Source organism: Drosophila yakuba, chromosome 3R (assembly GCF_016746365.2).
Source record: "Drosophila yakuba strain Tai18E2 chromosome 3R, Prin_Dyak_Tai18E2_2.1, whole genome shotgun sequence".
NCBI lineage: Eukaryota > Metazoa > Arthropoda > Insecta > Diptera > Drosophilidae > Drosophila > Drosophila yakuba.
In genome coordinates this window covers 9,973,904-9,996,131 of record NC_052530.2, presented here as the reverse complement: position 1 = coordinate 9,996,131, position 22,228 = coordinate 9,973,904, and the positions used below count along the sequence as shown (strand labels likewise).

Genomic DNA, 22,228 nt, shown 5'->3' with positions numbered 1-22,228 from the left:
TATATTTATATTATTAATTTTCGTAAAGGCTTTCTTTCATTTTGTATGCTTTTTCTAATCTCAGCAAAAACAACTGATTTTGTGATAGAGTTTATATACTTATTTATTTTACAGAAGTTAACAACAATAGTACTAATAAAAATAACGAAACAATTCAGCAACCGCCTTGTTTAACTCCCGTTTAACATGAGATTACTCTGAATTTGGAAAAGTAGGGTTAAGTCTAAAATCTATAAATTCTCCAAGAATCGGTAAAAGTGGTTTTTAAAATTACAATAATCTGAACAAGAATTAAATAAGCTACAATATGAGGTATATTTTATTGATGCAATCTGCTGCAATCACTTTAAATCTCTATTCAAAGTTAGGCATTATAAAAAAAAATACTTTTGTAAAGCAACTAAGATTTTTACTAAATTACTGGGACAACACTAGTTTTTTTTTTCTATTGAATGTTGCAATCGCCTAATAGAAGGCCCACTGATTAAAATACTTTTTACAGAATGAAAATTAACGCTTTGGTTCCAAAGATATTAGAACTTTTGTAACGAAAGAAAAACTTAATGTTGCAGATTGTTATTTTGTGTACGCGCAACAGCTGTTTTAAACAGCTGATTTCTTTGTTGTGGCGCCATCTATTATAATTTCTAGTACGCAGCACTAAAGATTGGTCAATTATGAATGCGTACACTAAATATTATTGTAATATTCCGACTTTCAGAAAATGGGTTTTGGCCAGAAAAAGGGGTCAAATTTCCCATAGTGCGCCCCTTCCTCTCACGGATGAGTGTGTGTGTGTGCGCCGGGGAGAGGCCGGAGAGTGAGCAAAAGAGAGAGCGAGATCTTGGGATGCTGCGTCGACGCGGTGCCTTCCACTTCCACTTGAGTCTGTAGATGTGGATGTGATTGTGACTGTGACAGCGACTGCGACTGTGGAGGTGATGGTCGATGTGTGCGTGGACGTGGATGGTGGGCGATCTTGATCGGCAGCGCCGCGGGCAGCGTTAGTCGCAGCAGACACGGGTGACGAGCAGCAACGATCGTTTTTGGAGAGCGCGCCAGGGTTTCCCGATCCAAACCGTTCCCAACCGATACGCAACGACCCGATACGGTAAAGCAAAAAGGCCAGCGGAAGATTAAAAAGGCGCGCGCACGGATCAGTGAATGCGGTTTGAAGCGGTTCAATTGCAAGCCATCGATCGCACGGGAGGTCCGCCTGCGGAGTCTAAAGTAAACCGACATAATCCCCAAAATCAAAGCATAACAAACCCATTGTAGTGTCATTAAGTGTGTGTAGTTCCCGCTTCCCCAATAAGGTGTGATAAGTGCGTGATAATTTTCGAGCCAGCCTAGTCGAGAGCGATCGTTTTGGCCCGAAAATGTGCTAATCAGATCTCAGTCTTGGTTCACGGCATAGGCATCGTAGGCATCGCAGGCACCGCAGCCCGATGCTGCCCCGCACAACTGGCGCCAATTTGTATACAAATTTCATGCCTTAATTGAAACTCACATTATAGCCAAGTGCGAAAAGTTAACGACTAGCTAACCAGCGACAATCCGCAGCAAAGCAGAGCGCAACTATCCCAGCGAATCCAATCGGAGAAAGTTCCACGGCGGAGTTGGCGAAAAGCAGACTTAGGTGGCGACAATTGCAATTCTGGAGTTCTTCAATCAACTGCCATCGGCCGAAATGGACCCAGGTAGGTCTTAATACATACTTCTCAAAGTAATAGACCCCGGAGTTGCTTACCACACAAAATGGATCGATCCATCGACATTTTTGAGGTGCCGACGGCATTGGGGTTCTTTGAAAAGTTCATTAGCTGTTTATGAATATATTTTGATTAAAATTAACAGAAAAACAAGAATATGTACCTTGTGGCAATATTGATAAAATCATATTTATCTATATATGTATACCTTAAATAAGGAAACGATGCGACACATTCGAGTGTAGCACTTTATTTATCCTTCAGATTGACTTCCTTGACAATTTTATCCTGTTCACTTAGCCCACTTAAATACGCCACTCAAGTGTTTTGCCAATAAAGCCCTCTTGACCGAGCCTCCAGCCAAGTCCTTATCCAGATACCCTAACACCATCGATCGGTAGACCATCTTCTCTTTTTTTTTTGGGCCAAGACAAGAGGCAGGTGTTTGCTTTTGATTTTCGTTTCAAAAGGCTGCCGTCGTTTTGCGCATGATCGACAGCCTCGCGGTAGCCGCGGCACTTGTTTGGCTTTCGATGATGTCGCCGACATCCGCACACGTACCCGATCCCAAAACCCAAAATCCCAAATCCAAAACCCATAACCCCAATCCCATCGAAACCCAGGCAGAAACTCCGGAGCCAGGGCTCCTAATTTAACTAATGATCGTTGTAATGTTTGTGCCTTTGTCGTGCGGTCTTCACTTTTGGCTCCAAGTGTCCGTGTCTCTGTTTGTCCATGTGCTTTTGGGCCAAAAACAAAATGCGAGTGCAAGACATGGCCTTATGGCCGAAAACTACGCTACCCAAGTGTGTAAAGATTTGACCAGTTGTTGGCGGTGGGATCTATTGACAAACATGTGCGCAATCGAATAATTTGGCATGCGTCGATTTACTTTTACAAATTTCCCATTGCTTAGATCATCTTTCGAAATAATAAGCAAATTATTTTTAATTTCTTTGAGTGACATGCGAGTATGCCTATTGATAATCCCTTTTAATGGAATTCCCCTTAAGTTTTCAAGTATTTATTTGTTTGGCTAAGCCTTTATAGGGCTATGTATCAGAAGGACATTCGAATATATCTTTCCACTTGGCCGGGCAGAAAAGAAGTTATAAGTCGGCTAGCAGGCTCCGCACTTTGGTCCATTAATGACTTGCTTTCAATGTTGTGACATTATGTTTGTACGCCAGCATTGTTTGCTCAGTCAGAGACGTCGAATAAGATATAGACGCCGATGCAGACCCATGCTCATGCCCATGCCCAAACCCATTCCCAAACCCATACCCAAACCCAAGCCCAGACTCAGACTCAGGCTCTGGACCAGAGGTGCAGAAATGCGTGACTAACGGCCACCGGTAGCCATCTACTTCGGTAGCTAAACATGAAAAGCCCACCAGACGCGGGCCGCAAGTGCAAGATGTTAAAATCACAGAAGGAGGGGGCAGTAAAACAAAAGGCGCAGACGACGATGGCCACGAAAGGCAGGCAAACACTTGAGATCCGAGGAGGAAAACGTCGCGTCAATGTGTACACGCCTTAATGGAAGAGTCTATATGGTATCGGAGTAGCTGAGCTGACCAGGAGCTGCGACTGCGGGAGGATGCGGCGGGTAGTGATCAGAAAGCCCGACCAGCAGCTTCCTCCCGTGGATACCGACGATTGCGCGGACCGGGTTTGGGAAAACGCTTCACTGCCTCGGCTTGATTGTGTGGCGTCGTTTCCCCTGAGTTCTTTAATTAAATCACATCCCCGTCCACTGATGCGGAACTTTCATTAAGCGCATTGGCAGTCATTTTGGGCATTGCTCGGTTGCTTGGCGAGCTTAAGTTGCACTAAATAAGTTTTGTTTTTGATCAAAACCTCCAAAACTCTTTGGAAAACCTCAGTTAGATTGTTCAGAACAATCGTACACTTTAGAATATACTTTACGTAGTAATAAGTTAGGTTCCCCTTACAGATCAGTTGACATTTCCTCCCTTTTGGGCTGTGGACATCTCCCCATGGATCCACAACCTCTGACATCTGACAAGTGTACTTCATGTTCTTGGGAGTAAACTCAGCTCATTACCATAAATTTAATGAGTTTCTAATCGTTAGGGGGCACGTGTTTGAGCCAGTTCATTCCGGGATAATGAATGCGATCTCATCAATAAGCGGGCGGCTAACATCTGGTTCTAACCCCCAACCCCTAACCTCTAGCCCCTAACCCCTTGATGGCCTGTGTCAAGTCCCACGGGGGCGATGGCGACCCAAAACCGGAACTGTCGCAAGCATTCAAACTCCATTTCTCAGTTTCGAATTTGGTCGAGTCCTGGGATAAGCGCTGTGAAACTAGCTATATTCCAGCTAACTCTGGTTTATATGGAATGTTAAGTGATTTAGCTAAAGCAAATTTAAGGTTTGGTTTTGTCATAACAGAACTATTTATTGGTTCTCTTAACTGGCAGTAATTATATTTTTTTTTTCCAATGAAGTCAGTTTACTGTCGAATGACAATACCAATTATTTTAAAATGTTTAGCTATCTTACGCCAGTGCCGAAGTGAGCTACTTTCCGAATCCCTAGTGGGCAGGATGGGGGAGTGGGAGTGAGCTGGTGCACATGTGGTTAGATTTATATGCATCTCGCGGCTGTCAGCGAAGGGCGTTGCACATTGCTCGAGTGCCGGCGAACCCGAACTGCAGCGGAGTTGTCGGTTCTAGTACATTGCCAATGATTGGTCGGATGCGTTGGATCTCTGGGCTGTGGAGCTGTAGAGCTGTAGAGCTGTGGAACTGTGCGGCTGTGGGACGGGATCGGAACTCTGGCCATGGGTTTTGCATCGACATCGACCACATTTCGGCTACGCACTCTCATTGTGCGCATTCCTGGTACGCGTAATTGAAGTCGCCGCGGCATCTTTCCTCTGGTATTCTTTTGTTTTTTTTTCGGCTGGGGCGCACCCCTTTCGAGTTCCTCGAGCTCGCAGCTAGAGCCGTCATATTTGCTAGCCTCCTCCAACTGGCCCCCATCTACCCGGTTTCCAAGGGGGGCGGCATGAAGGAGCTAGTGCGTCGCTGTCTTGGCGGTGGCTGCCGTGATTTATGGACTCATTAATTTCTGTTGACAGACAATGCTGTTGACGCCGCAGGAATCTATTTAGCTTTATGTACTCTTATGTACCCACTTGCTGGGGCGCCTAGCTTATGGGCTCCATTTATAATTCAAGGCGCTTGCACTTGATCTTAAATCGGAAGTACAATAGGAGACGGCAATATAGATTAGGTCACTCTAAAACTTCGCCAGTTGCGAAGTATTAAACTTATTTGGGGAATGTAAGGAGCAGTAAAGAGTTGCATTTCTCCGTCTGGTTGAAAGCAGATTCGATCGAAGTTAAGTAAACATAAAGCGATGCCAGTCACGACTCTTTTCCATTGATAACACTTGGATTTGAACTCTGCAGCAGATTAAAAAGGAAAATGGCATTGCCAGCAGATCAAAGTGACAGACGTGTAGAGTGGCTTCCTCTTTCTCTTGGCGCGACGATTCTGTGAAATTTACTGATAAATAAATGCGATTGTGCGGCAAATTGTGCAACGCTCCGAATGCAAAATTGTCGACAAGCTCGCTCGTAGTTAGTGTACAACCAAATAAAAAAAAAAAAAATTAAAAACTCAACTATTTATAAGTCAAAGAGGATCGCAACAATGTGGGCAACCAACTGAAGAGTGAAAATGCGAGCAGTGTACAAGGGGCGGGCCACATGGCGTATACGCGACGCGTTGGCTGAGCCTCAGCTCAAGTCAACTGAGTTGTTAAATTAATTTTTTCTGCATGCCGAATTCATATAAATTTGTATAGGCTGCAAGCAACCAGCGGCGGAATTAAGAAAATAAACATATGAAGGCATCTCCCCATCGCGACGGCGCTCCGTCAATCAACCTGCTGGGTCTTCCGAAGGAGAAGGAACCGCTTGCCAAGACCCAAGATTTATGGGAGCACCACGCAGTCGAAAATGCATTCGCACATATTGTGCAGTTATGAGAGGGGAAATCCATTTGCCATGCATCTATACACCCTTCCAAGATTACCAGGATATCTCACATCCATTTCAAGGTACTCTTAAAAGCCCATAACTTTCGAGATTCGAATTTAAGGAAGTGTTCTAGTCGCTTAAATGGTACAAAGGAATATATTTGATGTGCCAATAAACTAAATTTTTCGCATAAATGTGTTAATTTTGGCTTTAGAAAAATCTGAATCTTTAACAAAATGATGATTTGGTAACAGAAATGTATTTTTTTGTTTATTATTGTTTACTATTCCTACTACAGAGTATCTTGTAGTTGACTTCAACACTCTACAACTGATTTGGGGATGTCTTTTGATCGAATCAAACACCAGACCAGAAGGCCCCAAAAATGTATTGCCCTGAATATCAAAAACATCATTTCATGCCAAATTTATATTCAATTCGGGCCCAACGAACTAAATATAAGTATCCAAATTGGCAGCCATTTTGGTATTTTATTATTTATATTATTTGTTTGCAGTTAATGTTGTGAATATTCAGACAATTACTCAACGTTTTCTGCGATTTAATACAATTTAGTGGACCATTTTCGCGGAACGCATCGCTTAGTGTGAAAACGTGTTAATTGACGGCCCGCTTATTAATTAAAATGAAATTTAAATGGCAATTTTATTTTCTACAAACAAAAGTCGCATAGGCGTGATAAGTATTATTGTCATCATCGAAGCCTGCTAAAATTTCGCCTATGCACTCGAATCCAATGTTATAAATCATACAATGTATTTTTACGACCGCATAACAAAATGTCTTATCAGCTTGAAATGTTTGAATTTGTTAAATTCAATTAGGCAGAAAATAAGTTCATTGCCTCTCGACATTTGACATGTTCCCAGCGTTCAAGTTTCTGAAATAATCACCCAGTCGATCGAATGCAGTTCAATTAAAGTATTTTTTATTGCAATGTTAGTGGCAACTTATCAAGCAGACAAGGCGAATATATTGTATGTATATATTTTCCTCACTGATAAGAATGAATTATGTACATACATATATGTTCCTGTGACAGTCTTGCAACAAAGTACAAGTACTTACAAATGTTTTTTCACTTTACTATTTATCGTTTTAGCCTTTGGTTCAGATGAATAAAAAATTTAAATTTGCTCATTAAATTACCAGTGCATTTACTTTTTAATAGTTTTTGATTAGCCAAATATACTGCAACTAAATATATAAATATGTATGTATGTCGGTATCATTATTTTCCATCTTTTTCGTCCATTTTGTTTAGCAAAATATTATTTTTAATTAGTTCTAGTTAGTTAACATTCGTTAATTGCTCCTGTAATTGGATTTACGCGCATCAGTGGCTTTTGTGAATACTTTAATGATATTTTAATAAATTATAAAAAACTTAAGCTGCAGTATGTGCAACTTTAATTACCGTCGGCAAACTTTTGACGAAAGCGCAAGTGTTAAAAAATTTCCAAGAACAAGAACCAGAAATACAAAAAGACGAAAAAAAACTCCCACAAACATACGGACATTAAAGCCGACATTTCTTTCTGGATTGCGTTTGTAATTTGCTGATCGTTGGCAGAGTTCCAGTCGAAACAGTGGTCGCCATTGTATTCGGCAATTTCCCAGAATTTATGAATTATAATTTTGCCGTATAGACAATTTTAATTGAGCCTTTTATGGCATATTGAAAGCGGGGAAAGGGCCTCAAAAACGGCAGCCGCACCAGGAACAATAAAATCACAGATCAAAATCGATGGGCTCGGAATAAAATGTTAGAAATCAATATTCTTCTATGTTCCTTTAAAACGAGATCTTCAAATATTTTTTAAAGTATAACGGCTGTTTTAGGATCTAACCAAGCTAGATCCAACGATCCATATATTCCAGCATTTCTCTCTGGCTTTTGGGATCTCGAACCGGGCGTGATGAACTCAGTAAAAGTGTACGATTTCAAAGCAAACACAGCCATTTGTAAGCCATTTGTACCGAAACACACAGATACAGAAGCGTCGGCTACCGAATCCGTTTCCAATTTCCGTCGGGGATGCGAAAGGACTACGAGTCCCGAGACGAAAATCCATGGGCAAATATTTACCGATCAGACATCAGACAAAAGCAGTCTCCGTCTCCATTTCGTTGCAGAGTTTATGATTTTTTAAGCTGTTTGCCCGACCTCTTCACAATTCCATAGCTGTTTGCCTTTCATTAACAGAAGCTGCTCAGGTCGGATTGGATCGGCTTGGATCAGCTTGGATTTGCTTGGATCGGCTTGAAACGGGCCCAGTTTCCAGTGTGTTTGCCTTGATTAAGCGCTGACTAGCGGAAAGTCAAGGAGTCGGAGAGCCAGGAAGGATCCTTATTAGAGCTAAAGTAGCCCAGTCAGCTTGATCAATGCCAGGCAGCAGGCGTAACTCAAAATTAAATAAACAGAATCTGGCTCTTAGCGTTCGAAGGTTCTCCCGGAGGCAAACAAACAATCCAAACAAACTCGAAACGCGACGGCGACCAGGGTAGCACCTCACACTCTGCTCCTCTGATCGTGACCGACACTGGGCATTCGAACATCCATATACCATATATCCATCCATACATCCATATACCCATCTACACGAAGGGTGTACATATGCGTTTGCCCACCTCCACTGCCACACCGGTGGCATGTTTGCACCTTTAATAAGACCAACAATCAGTGCCGACGCATCGCCCAAGTGGCCATGCAGATGGGTCAACGAAATGTTGCACTTGTGATCCCTCGAAAAGGGGCTCGAAGTTCCGACCAAGTTGAATGGGTACTAAAGAACCACGGGGAACTCGAAAAGTGAATTGGTGGAGAGACTAATAGCTGCGTAGATTAACTACGAATCAAGTCGTTACCGATCCTAAATAATATGCACAGACTTGGCAATCCGAAAGTATGATTCTCAAAAATAAAACTGATGTTTGATGTTTTCCCTCGATATGGCTCATAACTGTCGCGTCCAACATAGAAAATCAATCAAATTCGCTTTGGACACTGGGCACGTTGCAAAGTGTTTGCTCTTGAGTCATCTCATCGATGGGATCGAGGGGGGAATCGCTGTGCTGCTCTAATAGGAATTACGTGACTAATTTGCATGTGGCGGGGGCATTTTATTCTCGCCGGATGTCGATTGGCTGCCATAAATCACAAGTGAGAGACTTACTCACATCTCTGAAGATGACTACTGGAGGGCGAAGCAAGTCGAAGGACTATCACTGGGATGATTCCCAAATCAGGCAGCTCACAACCGATAGCAGATTCAATTAATTTTCCAATTTTTCGGTTAGGCGGATGTTTGATTCTTATCGGTAGCATAGCGCACATATCATAATTGATCCCCAAGTGCTCAACTTTGGCTGCCATTAATCTTTGGTAATTGCCCAAAATTGATGTCATGCGTATTTGAAAAGCCATTAAAACGAAGCAGCTATCTTCAAACAGGAAAATCCAAGCAGGAAAATAAGAGGAGAAAACAAGAGCGTCGATCTTTGTCAGCGACAACTAGAAAGTATTTGTTCAGACAAATTTATGGACGCTTAGCGCAAAAGTCAAGCACTCGGAGATAATGTTCTTGAAGGGACCAACAAATTGCAGCCAACATTGGGCATATTTCGAATATTTTCAACGACGAACGCAGAGATTGAAAAAACTCAACAGAAGAAAACGAACATCTGAACTAAAGGAAACTTAGGTTTGGAGTATATAGGTATCTTTGTTTATAATAAGGCAACGATTTAGATTCCAATTCATTTTATTCAGACCCTTTTGTATCTACGGAAGAAGCTGTGACATGAAGTACGAGTTTCAACTATATTTGTCGCTTCCATGATCTTTGACTCCACTTCACGTCTTCCTGGCTGGCGCTGGATATTGGGAAACCGCACACAGAACATCTCGTCGTGTAACTCAATTCGTAAATAATTAACGATCACGAGATTACAAATGTCAAACAGAATGTCAACTTGGGGATGGCACCCATCCCGTCGAGGGGAGGAACTGGAGCTGCTCCTTTCGCCGCCACAAATCTTAAAAGACAAAAACCACCGACTTGTCGACTTGGCTCCCCAGCCACCAGACTCGACTCGATCCTCAATGCGTGTGGGTCTGTGGCGAGTGCCAGCCGATCTGTTGTGACTTATGTCAAGACAATTGCGTTACAATATTTTGAAGATTCAAAGTGCCTGGGAATGAGAACCGCACAGATTTATGCCTCAAACGAAGTGAACGCTTGTTTTATTCGAGATGGGTTGTTAAACCAGGGGCAAAATTATCGTATACCAAATCCCATTTAATAGATAGTGTTAGTGAGGTGTTATAAGGTGTGTGTATAAGGATTACAAATTCTATCCACCAGGGGCAGCTGTAGGTGGGGCAGCTGAGGGTGGGGCAGCTGTAGGTGGGGCAGTTACTGGAGGTGGTGTCGCAGGTGCCGACGGAGCAGGCGTTTCGGGTGCAACTGGGACTTGAGCTCCTGGAGGCGAGCCAGGCGAAGTTGCGGGTGAAACTGGAGTACTTCCTGTGGCTGCTGCACCTGGCTGCGGAGCTGCAGTGCCTCCATCCGCTGTGGCATTCGGAGCAGCATTAACTATCACCGAGCAGTTACGACAAATCACTGAGAAAAACGCACCGCAAGGTCATTGAGTTCAAGAAGGCGTCGCTACTTACAATAGTTTTCGTTGTCGGCATCTTCACTATCACTATCACTGTCATAGATTATATCCTCAAGGAGCGTCCACCAGTCGGTATCGCGTTTCTGAAGCATAAATCTGTAGTTATTATCTGTTTAAAGAGTACAGCCAACCTACCGTCTTGACAGAGGTGTTCTCCAAAGACCTAGCCTCGATGCTCAGAAAACTTGACATGAGGCACAAGCCCACTGCGAATAATATAGCCCTTCTGGCCGACATCCCGACTTCAACTGGCTAAAGTGGCTGAGAAAACCTACTTATATAGAACCTAAAGCCAATATTTTGTAATATCTACTGACAGTTAGTGTTGAAAAATGTACTTATGCTAATTTATGTTGGGTATTGTGGGGCGTAGACCGCGTACTTACTATAACATATTTTCAAAAGCATAAAAAAGTACTTGTATGTACCGGAAATATTTAATAGAAACACTGTGTTTTCAAGTCAAAAAATAAGTTGAAATTTAAAGTTCAGTTTTGAGATTACCTTTAAAATAAGTTTACAAATCGTTTAACTTGGTATAATCAGCATTCGTGACCTTTTTTTATGCAGCAACTAACAGTATTCCCCAGTCGATCTCAAGTCGGATCCCATCTATTACAACCACCTTTAATGAGGGGAGATTCCGTCTATTTCGAACAGTTCTCCATATTTATGCAGCTGCACGTTCGCTTTGTCTGGGACTCCAAAACGAGACCGAGTGCGAGTACTAGCTATGATCGAACTGCAATTGACAAGTGCGCAAATCCATAACCATAAACTATGTACACGAAATTCGACACTGTTGGGGATCATTAGCCGCAGATCGTTGGGCTTGGCGGAGTGGGTAAGTGGTGAAGTGGGGGATTGGGATATAATGATTGGGGGACGATGTCGGGCAACAAGTGGGATGGTAATGCGATATGCGAGCAGCGGGAAAACGAGCTTGTAAGTCGCGAAATGCCCTCCTGAATGGAATGGAATGGAATGGAGCACCATCGAGGTCGATATACTCCGTCTCCCGGTTCATTATCGCTCCTTTGTCCGGTTCCTTCCTGATTTCTTGCGATCGCCGCCACGAGTAACTCGGGAGCTCTATTGTGGCTTTTTATGGCGCTGCACTCTCCAGTACGTGTTGCACTTGGAGTTGCTGTTGTGGAACACGATTCGAAATTAGAAGACGGCGCAGATGTGCAGCAGTGCCTTCAACTGCCCATAACTGTAATGGACCGGACGGCAGTTTCAGACGCGCAGAGAGCTCCAGCGGCAGGTGCCACGAGGAGGAGGAGTCTCCAGATAAGAGGGCTCCCCATTTACCACCGTATAATGGCAAGCTATAATAGTAAAATTGGAGTTCTGTTTTGTTTGCCAGAGAAGTTATGTTATGTGAAGGTGCAAACAGTTTTTTTTTTAATTTTTCAGTTTGATCTACAATCTACATTTATTGCTTGTTTACTTTGTGTTGTGCACAACTACTCTCTAAAATTGATCTGATTAAATTTGTGAGAATAAGCCGAATTACTCCCTTCTCAATTTCTCGGCCAAGTCCATCTCATTTACAATGGTCACCACTGAGAAAGCGAACTTGGCCATCTGAAAGATTTCATTGACAAGAAAATTGATTATTTTTTATAAATATTCTGTGGAGCAATTTCTCACCTTTATATTGGTGTTCAGACATATGGGAAAAATTCCGCCAGCAGTGAACAAAATCGACTGCTGCACATTGTGAATGAAGTACAACATCGTGGTTCTGTACCGCCGCTCAGCCCCAATCCACTTGGAATGGAACAGAGTGTTGGTCAGGGATTCGCAATCGCTGCTCAGTTGCTCACAGACATAGCAGAAGGGAAAGGTCTGGGAAAGTATGGCTATGGTGTAGACCCCGGAGACGAAACGCTCCATGACGGTGTTGTAGAACTGCATGGAAACCGCTGCCAGGCCCAAAAGAAGGCCAACGGATAGCAGCTGGATGAACATCGTGGCTGATATCATGGGACGCAGAGTGTTTCCATACCTAACAACAACAAGAACAATAATCTGGATTATCTGGATTTACTAGCCAAGTTCTATGCTGCCTCACTCGACAATTAGCTTGTGATCCTTCACACAGTCCACCAGCTCCGCATAATGTTGGTCGTCTCCCTTTTCCACATCAGTGCGCAGTTTCTTGATTCTCTCACTGAGGAGCTCCATGTGGATCCGCAATATGACCACATATATGATCGGATACACGTCCAAAATGAGGTTGGCCAGAATAATGCCGACCATGGTGATCGACTCAATTGCAGTGGCCAAATAGAAATGCTCGACGGGGTTAACCAGTGGATTATACAAACAGAATGGAGTCTTTCCGATCACCAGAGCTCCCATTAGGGCCATGGATAGGTAGCCGAAGTATATGCAATGGTAGATCACCACAACACGGTTGCATAGGGCCGCTGCTCGGTGCACCTGGACCTTCTCCTCCATCTTGGTGCATCGGATGTCCATTGCGTCCATCATCTTTTGGGCCGTTGAGAATCGCCTCCGCATGAACAACACAATGATGCCCTTCATGATGGAGGCATTGGTGTTGACGGGCACCTGAACATACGTAAACAGATCGGTGGTCGTAAAGTTCTTAAACTCCTTTATTCCAGTCATTATGAGTCCGTAGGGTATGAAGATGAAGACGAGTACTATGACCACCACTGTCCAAATGTAGTAAAGCCACCAATATGGCTTCGTTCGTGGCGGCAGCCTCCATCCCATTTGATCTATGGATCTGTTTAAGTAGATCAGCGAGTCTCGGGAGCGAAGCAAAGCTCCGAGGACTGGCTCTTGGATGTACTTGAAAATCATATTTTAATGTTTATTTTGAGGCTTGGATTTCACTTGAACTTTGTCACCTAAAGACTGAAGGCAGGACCTTCACAGTTTGCATTTATACGAGTTGTTTAGTTGTCCAATAACTAGTTAGTTATTCACGAAACATACAATCAAGGTATTAGCGAATGAATTAAAATGTAAGAACCTCCTTTATTTGGCTGCCTAATTGCAGAGTGTCTTATGGGGTGTGTCTACAAATGAAAATGTTTTGCATACTTTAAATAATTGATGATTGTGGCCACATTGTCTTTTTCGCAGGAATAGATAATTGCTTTATTAATGGTCTTGTGAAAATAGCTTAGACAAACATTGTTTTTTCTGCTGAACCTAAATCATTTTTAGATCCAATCTGGGAAAGCTCAAGAATAGAATGGACCAATGTGCACCTATCCTTAAGTAGTGTTCTATGCGCCAAGGGGAAATCTTTGCGTCATCGCTCAAAGTGCATTTCCGCACGTTCCGGGCATTCAAATTGTGTTTTCCCAGTCACAATCGGGGCACCCACATCCGCAGTTCTGAGAAGCAAATGGTAGCGATTTTCAGCCGAACAAACGGCGGTACCCCGACCCACTCATCTTGGGCTCCCACTCGCCAATCCTTCTTCTCCTCCGCTCCTCCGCACCTCCGCACCTCCACATCCCATTCCTAGCCACTCGGCTCACTCCGGCTCACTCATTTGCCACCGAAACTAATTAGACGCAAATGTGCTTTTGTGCGGTTCCCATTCCCATTCCCAGGCAACCAGGCAACGCTCTTTGTTTGCACTCTCTACTGGGAATCGGGAATCGCCTTCGGATGATACTGTTTGCAGCTTATGACAGGAAGAATATATTCTTTATGGCTTTTTTGTGGAATACCTCATGCATATGAACAGTTTCCGAAATATGTTTCAAATATTTACGTTATTTAGATAATAGCAAAAATGCATTGATTTTTTCTTTGAGCTTAAAACGCTAAACTCGTTAAAGAGTAGAGTACTTCAATGTCGGTGTCTAGTTATTTCTTGTAATTACCAACTTGACTAATCCGGAACCCCTTTCTCCTTCCAGAGTCGCAGTGTCCGCAATATGGCGAGGTGAACCAGCTGGGCGGCGTCTTCGTCAACGGACGTCCGCTGCCCAATGCGACCAGGATGCGGATCGTGGAGCTGGCCCGTCTGGGCATCCGACCCTGCGATATATCACGCCAGCTGCGAGTGAGTCACGGCTGTGTGTCCAAGATCCTGGCCAGGTACCACGAAACGGGCTCCATACTACCTGGTGCAATTGGGGGATCCAAACCGCGGGTGACCACGCCCAAGGTGGTTAACTACATCAGGGAACTGAAGCAGCGAGATCCCGGCATCTTCGCGTGGGAAATCCGGGACCGTTTGCTCAGCGAGGGCATATGCGACAAAACGAATGTGCCCAGTGTAAGCTCCATCTCGAGGATCCTGCGCAACAAGTTGGGTAGCCTGGGGCACCAGCACACGCCGGGAACGGTGATGGGCAGCGGAAGCAGCAGTGGTGGCGGCAGTGTGTCCAGCAATGGTGGCCAAAACAATGGCACAAGTGCCAGCAACAATATTAATCTGGGAAATCTGGGCAATCCCGGCGGTGGACCACACCATCCGCACCACCATCATCACCATCAGACGGCGGCGGCTGCGGCAAGTGCCCACCATGTGCACGCCCACGCCCATGCCCACGCCCACCTGTACAACTCCATCTACCAGCCGTACAGTGCTGCGGCGGCCTACAGCATGAAGGCGGTGTCCTGCGGAAGTCCATCCCCGCCGCAAGGAGCGGGCGGTCAGGGATCAGCGCCGCATCCCCACCAGCTGAGGAGTGTGGCCGCCGCAGCTGCTGCCGCCCACTGGCCCTCGTCCCACTCGGTCAGCGATATCCTGGCCCACCATCAGGCGGTCGCCCTGCGGGCCAGTTGCCAGGTGGGCGTCGGCGTGGGTGGCATGGGCGGCATGGGCAGTACGGTGTCCCCGCTGCCGATGACTCCTTCTCCGGTGGCGGGTACGGCCGGTGGTCAGCCCCTGCTCGACTGCGAGGGAGGAGCAGGACAGCAGTCGCCGTACAACTACTACATGTACTTCCAGAACGGCGGGATGCATCACCACCATCATCACGGCGGAATGATGGCCGCCGGAGCCACGGGCTTATGAGTGGGTGGTGTCTAATCAGCGGATTGGTTGCGGGTTTAGCTACTTTTGATCGCGGTTGTTCAGTCTAGGTTACTCTAGTCTAAGCGCTAGTTAAGGAATGGTCTCACCATGGCGCTTACTTGTCATTCAAAGTTAAAAGAAATGTACCAAATGAGTATAAAAAGAATCCATATTTTTTTTATCATTTCCTTGGCAATTATAACACAATTTACTTGTAACTAAGAAGCTCGCCAATATTAGAGTGTTAGCTGAACCCATATAGATAAAGCGGTGTAAGAGGTGATTCATCCTATCTAAAGGTTGGATTACCTAAACTTCACATTCATAATTAACAATCACAGCTAAAATATTTGCTAACGAGTCTCGAACACAAAATGATAAAGCCTATAAGATATTTTAGAAAGCTTTTGTGTGACAAGTGAGTGCCGTGGTAGGTTGGGCCTTCAAATGTGAGTTGTGGGCTGTCAGGACTCAGGCCTGGTACTGTTCGCATTTCATTACGAATTTCATGTAATCCTGGAGATTTAACTTGGCGTTTTTTTTTGTTTCTTATCGGATTGTTTGTGTTTTGAGTTGGGGTGGTCGAAAATAAAGTGTATTGCTTATACAAATTGGATTTAGATACTTACGCGTTGTATAGGTTCTTGTTCTCATGACTACTATTTGTACAATATGCTCATTAAGTAAACTAGTTGACTAATTTATGCTACGATTACATCAATTACAATTAAACCAAGTGTAACTATCGAATAAAATTGTATTTTTAGACAATTTGCGTAATTACTTGGGGACGGGAGTGTTTGATGTGTGAACCAAGAACTGATAAGGGCTCAGTTAATAACAATTGCAAGATACAAAAACCAATAAGAGCGTTATCCTAGATCTAAGGACAGCACTCGCTTTCGTCGGGATTCTTCTTGTTCCAGCCGAAGAAGAAGTAACCCAGACCCAAGCCCAGGATCACGGCCAGACACAGCCAGTAGTTGAAGGTCATGAAGATCAGCATCAGCAGGTAGGAGATGACGATCTGCAGCAGGTTCAGCAGGGACTGGACAATATGCGTCGAGGCAAACAGGCGCTGCCAGTAGGTCTGCTCCCTCGGCTCCGCCAGCGGAGTTTCCGAGCAACATCCTCCGGCCGCCGGCGCCTCGTTCTTCCTGCGCTGCTCCGCCGCCAGTCGCTCGCTCTCCTTGCGGGCTTCTCGGCGAGCCAGCTGCTGGCGCAGGAACTTGAGGGCCTCGTACAGGAAGGACACCAGGAAGATGGCCAGGGCGGAGAGAACGAACTCAGTCACTGTGGACGCCACCCATCCGCGCCACAATATCCGCTCACAGTGTCCGGCGTGGAACTGAAAGGATAGAAGTGTGGAGGTTAACTAAGAATCTCATAAGATTAGGAAGATGTGCCTCAAATAGCAGCTAAGTACCTTTTACCTCATAACTAATACAAAGATATCAGTACATATACATATATAGCCAATTGAGATAATATCTTAAGTGAACCAGCTTAACATAATGTTTAGCCTTGAAAAAGGGAAGCTTAAACTTACTAGTTAGACATATACCTTTGAATAAAAACACTTTTTTTATAATTCCCTCACAATGGTACAATAAATACCCATGAATAGAGTGCTACACCCTGTTTGAGCATATTCAATTCGTATTTGCTGAGAGCGAATAAAGCGCTAGAGAGCGAATAATTCGTTGTGGTGTCTGGCACATAAACATACTTATACATACTCGCATTAGGTAGCGACTAGCCAGAGACTAGCCAGAGAATTCAAATTCCAAGTCGGACCAGATACTCGTATTTACTTGCTCTCCGGACCAATCTCATTCAGCTGAACTGGATGAGTGACTTTTAAATTACAGCATTTAGCACATTGGTAAGTGATTTCGTTTCAAAATTGTGGACGACAGGAGTTGTGTAACTGCGTACTTACCACCATGATCATGGGGCAGGACTTGGCCGTGCTGGTGCTGTCATCCGTACCGTGGTCATGATCGTGATCCATCTTGGGCTGCTTATTGACACAGATATAGTCAAACAGAAGGCGTGGAAAATCCGACTGGCGATCGGGGAAGCACAGTGATAAGAGCTAGACCTGCTGAGGTGCTGAGAGCAGAGCGTTGACTGCTTGAAAGCCGCTGCTCGCGAGTGGTTTTTTAAAGAAAATCGCCCCTAATCCCCCCGACGCGGCGATAGGCAAGTGCGCTTATCTATGGGCACTGGGAAAGAGCGTTATCACCCAGTAGCCGCGATACCTACGATAGTGGCCCCTGAATAAGAATGCCAACCCAGATACAGCTTTGTTAATAAACATAAATGCATTCAGAGATCCCATTGTTTCAGGGCAAATCAAAAGATATTTTCTGGATATCTTATGGATATGCAGATCTTTATCTCGAGAGATAAAACCCATCATTGATCCTTGGGCTTCCCTTCGATTTGCCATTTAATTTATGGACTGATGGCAAAGGTTCGACAATCGATTCGTGTGCAGAATTTATTGCAACTCAGATTATCAATCATGGGCTAATACAACCCCCTGAAATTGTTGCTGTAATACGTGATGTTGAAATTATTCCATTATTTCTTCCGTTCGATCATGGTTTTATGGCTCTAGCCGGGTACGTTCATAAGTAGGTATATGCCCATATACCGGCACGGGAGCGATAGCAACCGTCGGTCGGCGGATCGCCGGAGGTCTGCCTTAGTCCACTTGGCTTTCGTAGAGTGTTATTTCTTACTGTGCTATTTCTAACTGGGATCGAATGTCGCCGAAATTGATAGCCGTGCGCAAATCTTCTGCGGCCGTGTGCAAAAAGGTCTACGGACATTCCTGCGCCGTGTGCCAATTTCGAAAATGGGTGACGCGTGCAAAAATTAACGATATTGCAGAGGGGTAAGTGGTTGGGTTATTAGTTTAGAGCGAAAGCTCTTGCTAAACTTCGTAGGTGGGGAAAACTGTTACTAACTGAAGTTAGTTTTGCTTTAGTTATTGCAATTGGTAACATGAAAGCATACGCTTACGAATATTTAGTTATGTGGATAGATATAAATGAATTACATATGTAAAACACTACTTAAAAGTTAAAAATGTTCTAAAAATTCTTTAAAATCAATTGTTTTTGGTATAAATTGGAAAATTAGTTTTTGGGATTTAAATTCGTAATTTTAGCGGCAAGTCTGGCGGTGCCACCAGATAAAAATCATTTTTCATCTGTCTGGCATCTCTTCGCCTACCTCCACCCGGATGGCATCGCTTCGACATTCCCAACCAAAGTTCCACAAAACATCTTGCCATTTTTTTATTGTGAGTTAACGAATAAATACCACTTAATATAGAGTGACTTAATGCTTAAATTATTCCAGGTGCTAGTGCAAGGCAAATCGCAATGTATGCGCTACGACACCTGCGACTCCAGAGCGCACGACACCTCCGCAGCTCTTATGCAGCGGCGGCAACAACAAAACACATGCTGCCCCGGCAACCAGCGCGTGTTCTGATTGGAGATGGGAGCACCTGGGATAAGTACCAAGTACAGGATGTATACTCCAGGAGTTCGAGTACCGCCACTGAGCCCGTGAAGCCGCAAACGCCGCTGCAGGAACTGGTGTCAGCCGCCAAACCCTATGCCCAACTGATGCGGATCGACCGGCCTATTGGCACCTACCTCCTCTTCTGGCCCTGCGCCTGGAGCATAGCGCTCAGCGCGGATGCGGGTTGCTGGCCGGACCTGACCATGCTCGGTCTGTTTGGCACCGGGGCACTGATAATGCGCGGCGCCGGGTGCACCATTAACGATCTCTGGGACAAGGACATCGATGCCAAGGTGGAGCGCACAAGATTGCGGCCCTTGGCCTCGGGACAAATCAGCCAGTTCGATGCCATAGTATTCCTCTCGGCTCAGCTTAGTCTGGGTCTTTTGGTGCTGGTCCAGCTCAACTGGCAGTCCATATTGTTGGGCGCCAGTTCTCTGGGTCTCGTAATCACCTATCCACTCATGAAAAGAGTCACCTACTGGCCCCAGCTGGTTCTGGGCATGGCTTTCAACTGGGGCGCCCTACTGGGATGGTGTGCCACCCAGGGCAGTGTTAATCTGGCCGCCTGCCTGCCGCTCTACCTTTCCGGTGTATGCTGGACCATTGTGTACGACACCATATACGCCCACCAAGACAAGCTGGATGACCTGCAAATCGGCGTGAAATCCACGGCTCTGAGATTTGGCGAGAACACCAAGGCTTGGCTGTCTGGATTCACGGCAGCCATGCTGACTGGTCTTTCCGCCGCTGGCTGGGCCTGCGATCAAACGGTGCCCTACTACGCGGCTGTTGGAGTAGTGGGTGCCCATCTAGTGCAGCAGGTATTCCTTGTTATATAACCATGCAGAAAGTTACTTATTCAAGTCGTTTTGAACTCCAGATCTACTCCCTCAACATTGACAACCCCAGCGACTGCGCCAAGAAGTTCCTATCGAACCATAAAGTAGGACTCATTCTATTCCTTGGCATTGTTTTGGGCACCCTTCTGAAATCAGACGAGACCAAGAAACAGCGCCAATCCTCACTGACAACATCTACGGCCAGCTCATACGTTCCAGCGCTGCCGCAAAAGCAAGAAGTTATAAGCTGAGATAAGCCAGACGAGCGGAGATTGTAGTGTTAATTAATGTTTATAGCGCTCTTTTTGATTCGCCAAAACCAAAGTCTCTAGGTATCTGATTAGGTAAAACCTTGTAAATAGGCTTATGACAATTTTTTAGCTCATTTGCAATAGGTTAGGTCTTCAAGAATATTACTAAGTGCACACCTCACTTGAACATCAATTAATTTTTAATTGTAAGTGCCCGCCTTGACGTAAGAATTTACGTAAATCACCCATCCCCTGTACCCCTAACCCATTTGAAAAACAAACTGGTTTCTGTATTAAATTCTTACGTGTTATTTATTATTATTATACAGATTTTGGTTGTCTATTGAAATTCAAATACTCTTCAAATGTATTTACTTCATTCGTTTGTTGTTACGGCTAGGAAAAGTGCGTTACATAAAAGTAATGATAGAAAATTAGTTTATATCAAGTCAGCCACATTCATGGGCATCTCGTCGATTTGTGTGGAGTAGTACTGTTCAATGTCGCGCAAAATACGGATATCGTCCGATTTGACAAAGTTTATAGCAACACCCTTGCGGCCGAAACGACCAGACCGACCAATGCGATGGATGTACAGCTCACGATTGTTGGGCAAATCGTAGTTGATGACCAGCGACACCTGCTGCACATCGATGCCTCGAGCCCACACATCAGTGGTGATGAGCACTCGCGACTGACCGGCTCGGAACTCCTTCATAATCTCGTCACGCTCCTTTTGCGGCATATCGCCGTGCATAGAGCTCACTGTAAAGTTCGCCTCGCGCATTTTCTCCGTCAGCCAGTCCACCTTGCGTTTCGTGTTGCAGAAGATGACGGCCTGGGTAATGGTTAGGGTGTCGTACAGATCGCACAGAGTATCGAATTTCCATTCTTCGCGCTCCACGGCAACGAAGAACTGCTTGATGCCTTCCAGCGTCAATTCGTCACTGTGAGGGAGTGAAATTTATGAATCACAGTACAGTACGGCATAATCCTTACCGTTTGACCAAGATGCGAATGGGATCTGTCATGAATTTGGAGGTCATCTCGAGTATCTCGTGGGGCAAGGTGGCCGAGATGAGCACCACCTGAGTGGCTGGTGGCAAGTAGCGATACACATCGTATATCTGTTCCTTGAACCCCTTGTTAAGCATCTCATCAGCTTCGTCCAGCACTAGCATCTTGATGGCTCTATAAGATACACATGAAATTACAATACTGTTCGATCGCCCATGATAAAATTTAAACCTACCTTGTTCGCAGCACCCGTCGCTTGATCATGTCGAACACTCGTCCTGGAGTTCCGCTCACAATGTGTTGCCCGTAGTCCAGCTTTCGGATGTCCTCGCCCAGGTTGGTGCCACCGATGCACACATGGCATTGCACGTTCATCATGTCGCCGAGGGCGAGAATGACCTTCTGGATCTGCACTGCCAACTCGCGGGTGGGCGACAGGCACAGAACCTGCGTCTCCCGCAGCGTGGTGTCCAGACTCTGAAGGATGGAGATGGAGAAGGTGGCGGTTTTGCCCGTGCCCGATTGTGCCTGGGCAATCACATCCCGTCCTTTGACGATTGGCTTAATGCTCCTTTGCTGAATGGCCGAGGGTTTCTCGAAACCTTGAGAGTGCAAAGAACTGGATTAATTCTAGACCGGCAATAGGTATACACACCACTCACCGTACGCGTAGATGCCGCGTAGCAGCTCCTCCTTTAGATTCATGGCGTTGAAGGTGGGAATCACCTCCACATCCTCGCTGGTCTCGAACTCCACGTTCGAGAGGTCCTCCGCCTGGGCATTCTTGCGCGCCATGTTTGCTGCTTGATTGTGTGCGGTTTTGGCTGATTTCAATAAATATTTACAATCTTTTTCGGCTAATTTTTCTAACTTTCACGGAAAAAAATGCGGTCCGCTTGTTAGAGGTGGCCTATCGCTTAAGACTAGTTACCGACTGCTTAGCAACAATCGATAATTGAGTCGGCGTCGATAGGCCATACCCTATAGTATCGGTATATTTTTTGACTTTTTTCGCGAAGTGGCAACACTGTTATCGGGCGCGTTTATTTAAAGTGTATTAAAGATCAAAAAGTTCTTTAACATTTTGTTTTTTATTTTATTAAATAACTACGAATATGTAC

General features: G+C 44.9%; 6 protein-coding genes across 6 annotated transcripts; 2 read left to right on the top strand and 4 right to left on the bottom strand.

Annotated features, from left to right (window-relative positions):
* The first annotated feature begins 940 nt into the window (after nucleotides 1-940).
* Nucleotides 941-16,225, top strand: LOC6536203 (paired box pox-meso protein). The gene is made up of 2 exons (XM_002096758.4): nucleotides 941-1,700; nucleotides 14,349-16,225. Exons 1-2 carry the CDS (start codon nucleotides 1,691-1,693, stop codon nucleotides 15,452-15,454), a joined length of 1,116 nt encoding a protein of 371 aa, XP_002096794.2. The 5' UTR covers nucleotides 941-1,690; the 3' UTR covers nucleotides 15,455-16,225.
* LOC6536205 (arabinogalactan protein 1) lies at nucleotides 9,965-10,727 on the bottom strand. Its single transcript, XM_002096760.3, has 3 exons — nucleotides 10,567-10,727; nucleotides 10,427-10,514; nucleotides 9,965-10,373 (listed from the first exon to the last, which is right to left on the bottom strand). The coding sequence occupies exons 1-3, from the start codon at nucleotides 10,666-10,668 to the stop codon at nucleotides 10,105-10,107; spliced, it is 459 nt and encodes a 152-aa protein (XP_002096796.1). The 5' UTR covers nucleotides 10,669-10,727; the 3' UTR covers nucleotides 9,965-10,104.
* On the bottom strand, nucleotides 10,886-14,351 carry LOC6536204 (odorant receptor 85a). The gene is made up of 3 exons (XM_002096759.3): nucleotides 12,512-14,351; nucleotides 12,088-12,445; nucleotides 10,886-12,021 (listed from the first exon to the last, which is right to left on the bottom strand). Exons 1-3 carry the CDS (start codon nucleotides 13,270-13,272, stop codon nucleotides 11,947-11,949), a joined length of 1,194 nt encoding a protein of 397 aa, XP_002096795.1. The 5' UTR covers nucleotides 13,273-14,351; the 3' UTR covers nucleotides 10,886-11,946.
* LOC6536202 (high affinity copper uptake protein 1) lies at nucleotides 16,198-17,616 on the bottom strand. Its single transcript, XM_002096757.4, has 2 exons — nucleotides 17,397-17,616; nucleotides 16,198-16,802 (listed from the first exon to the last, which is right to left on the bottom strand). Exons 1-2 carry the CDS (start codon nucleotides 17,466-17,468, stop codon nucleotides 16,338-16,340), a joined length of 537 nt encoding a protein of 178 aa, XP_002096793.1. The 5' UTR covers nucleotides 17,469-17,616; the 3' UTR covers nucleotides 16,198-16,337.
* A 1,058-nt stretch (nucleotides 17,617-18,674) lies between these two features.
* Nucleotides 18,675-20,416, top strand: LOC6536201 (4-hydroxybenzoate polyprenyltransferase, mitochondrial). Its single transcript, XM_002096756.4, has 3 exons — nucleotides 18,675-18,770; nucleotides 18,830-19,821; nucleotides 19,881-20,416. Exons 2-3 carry the CDS (start codon nucleotides 18,853-18,855, stop codon nucleotides 20,088-20,090), a joined length of 1,179 nt encoding a protein of 392 aa, XP_002096792.1. The 5' UTR covers nucleotides 18,675-18,770; nucleotides 18,830-18,852; the 3' UTR covers nucleotides 20,091-20,416.
* On the bottom strand, nucleotides 20,376-22,034 carry LOC6536200 (eukaryotic initiation factor 4A-III). Its single transcript, XM_002096755.4, has 4 exons — nucleotides 21,770-22,034; nucleotides 21,343-21,709; nucleotides 21,090-21,281; nucleotides 20,376-21,037 (listed from the first exon to the last, which is right to left on the bottom strand). The coding sequence occupies exons 1-4, from the start codon at nucleotides 21,900-21,902 to the stop codon at nucleotides 20,530-20,532; spliced, it is 1,200 nt and encodes a 399-aa protein (XP_002096791.1). The 5' UTR covers nucleotides 21,903-22,034; the 3' UTR covers nucleotides 20,376-20,529.
* Nucleotides 22,035-22,228: the final 194 nt, after the last annotated feature.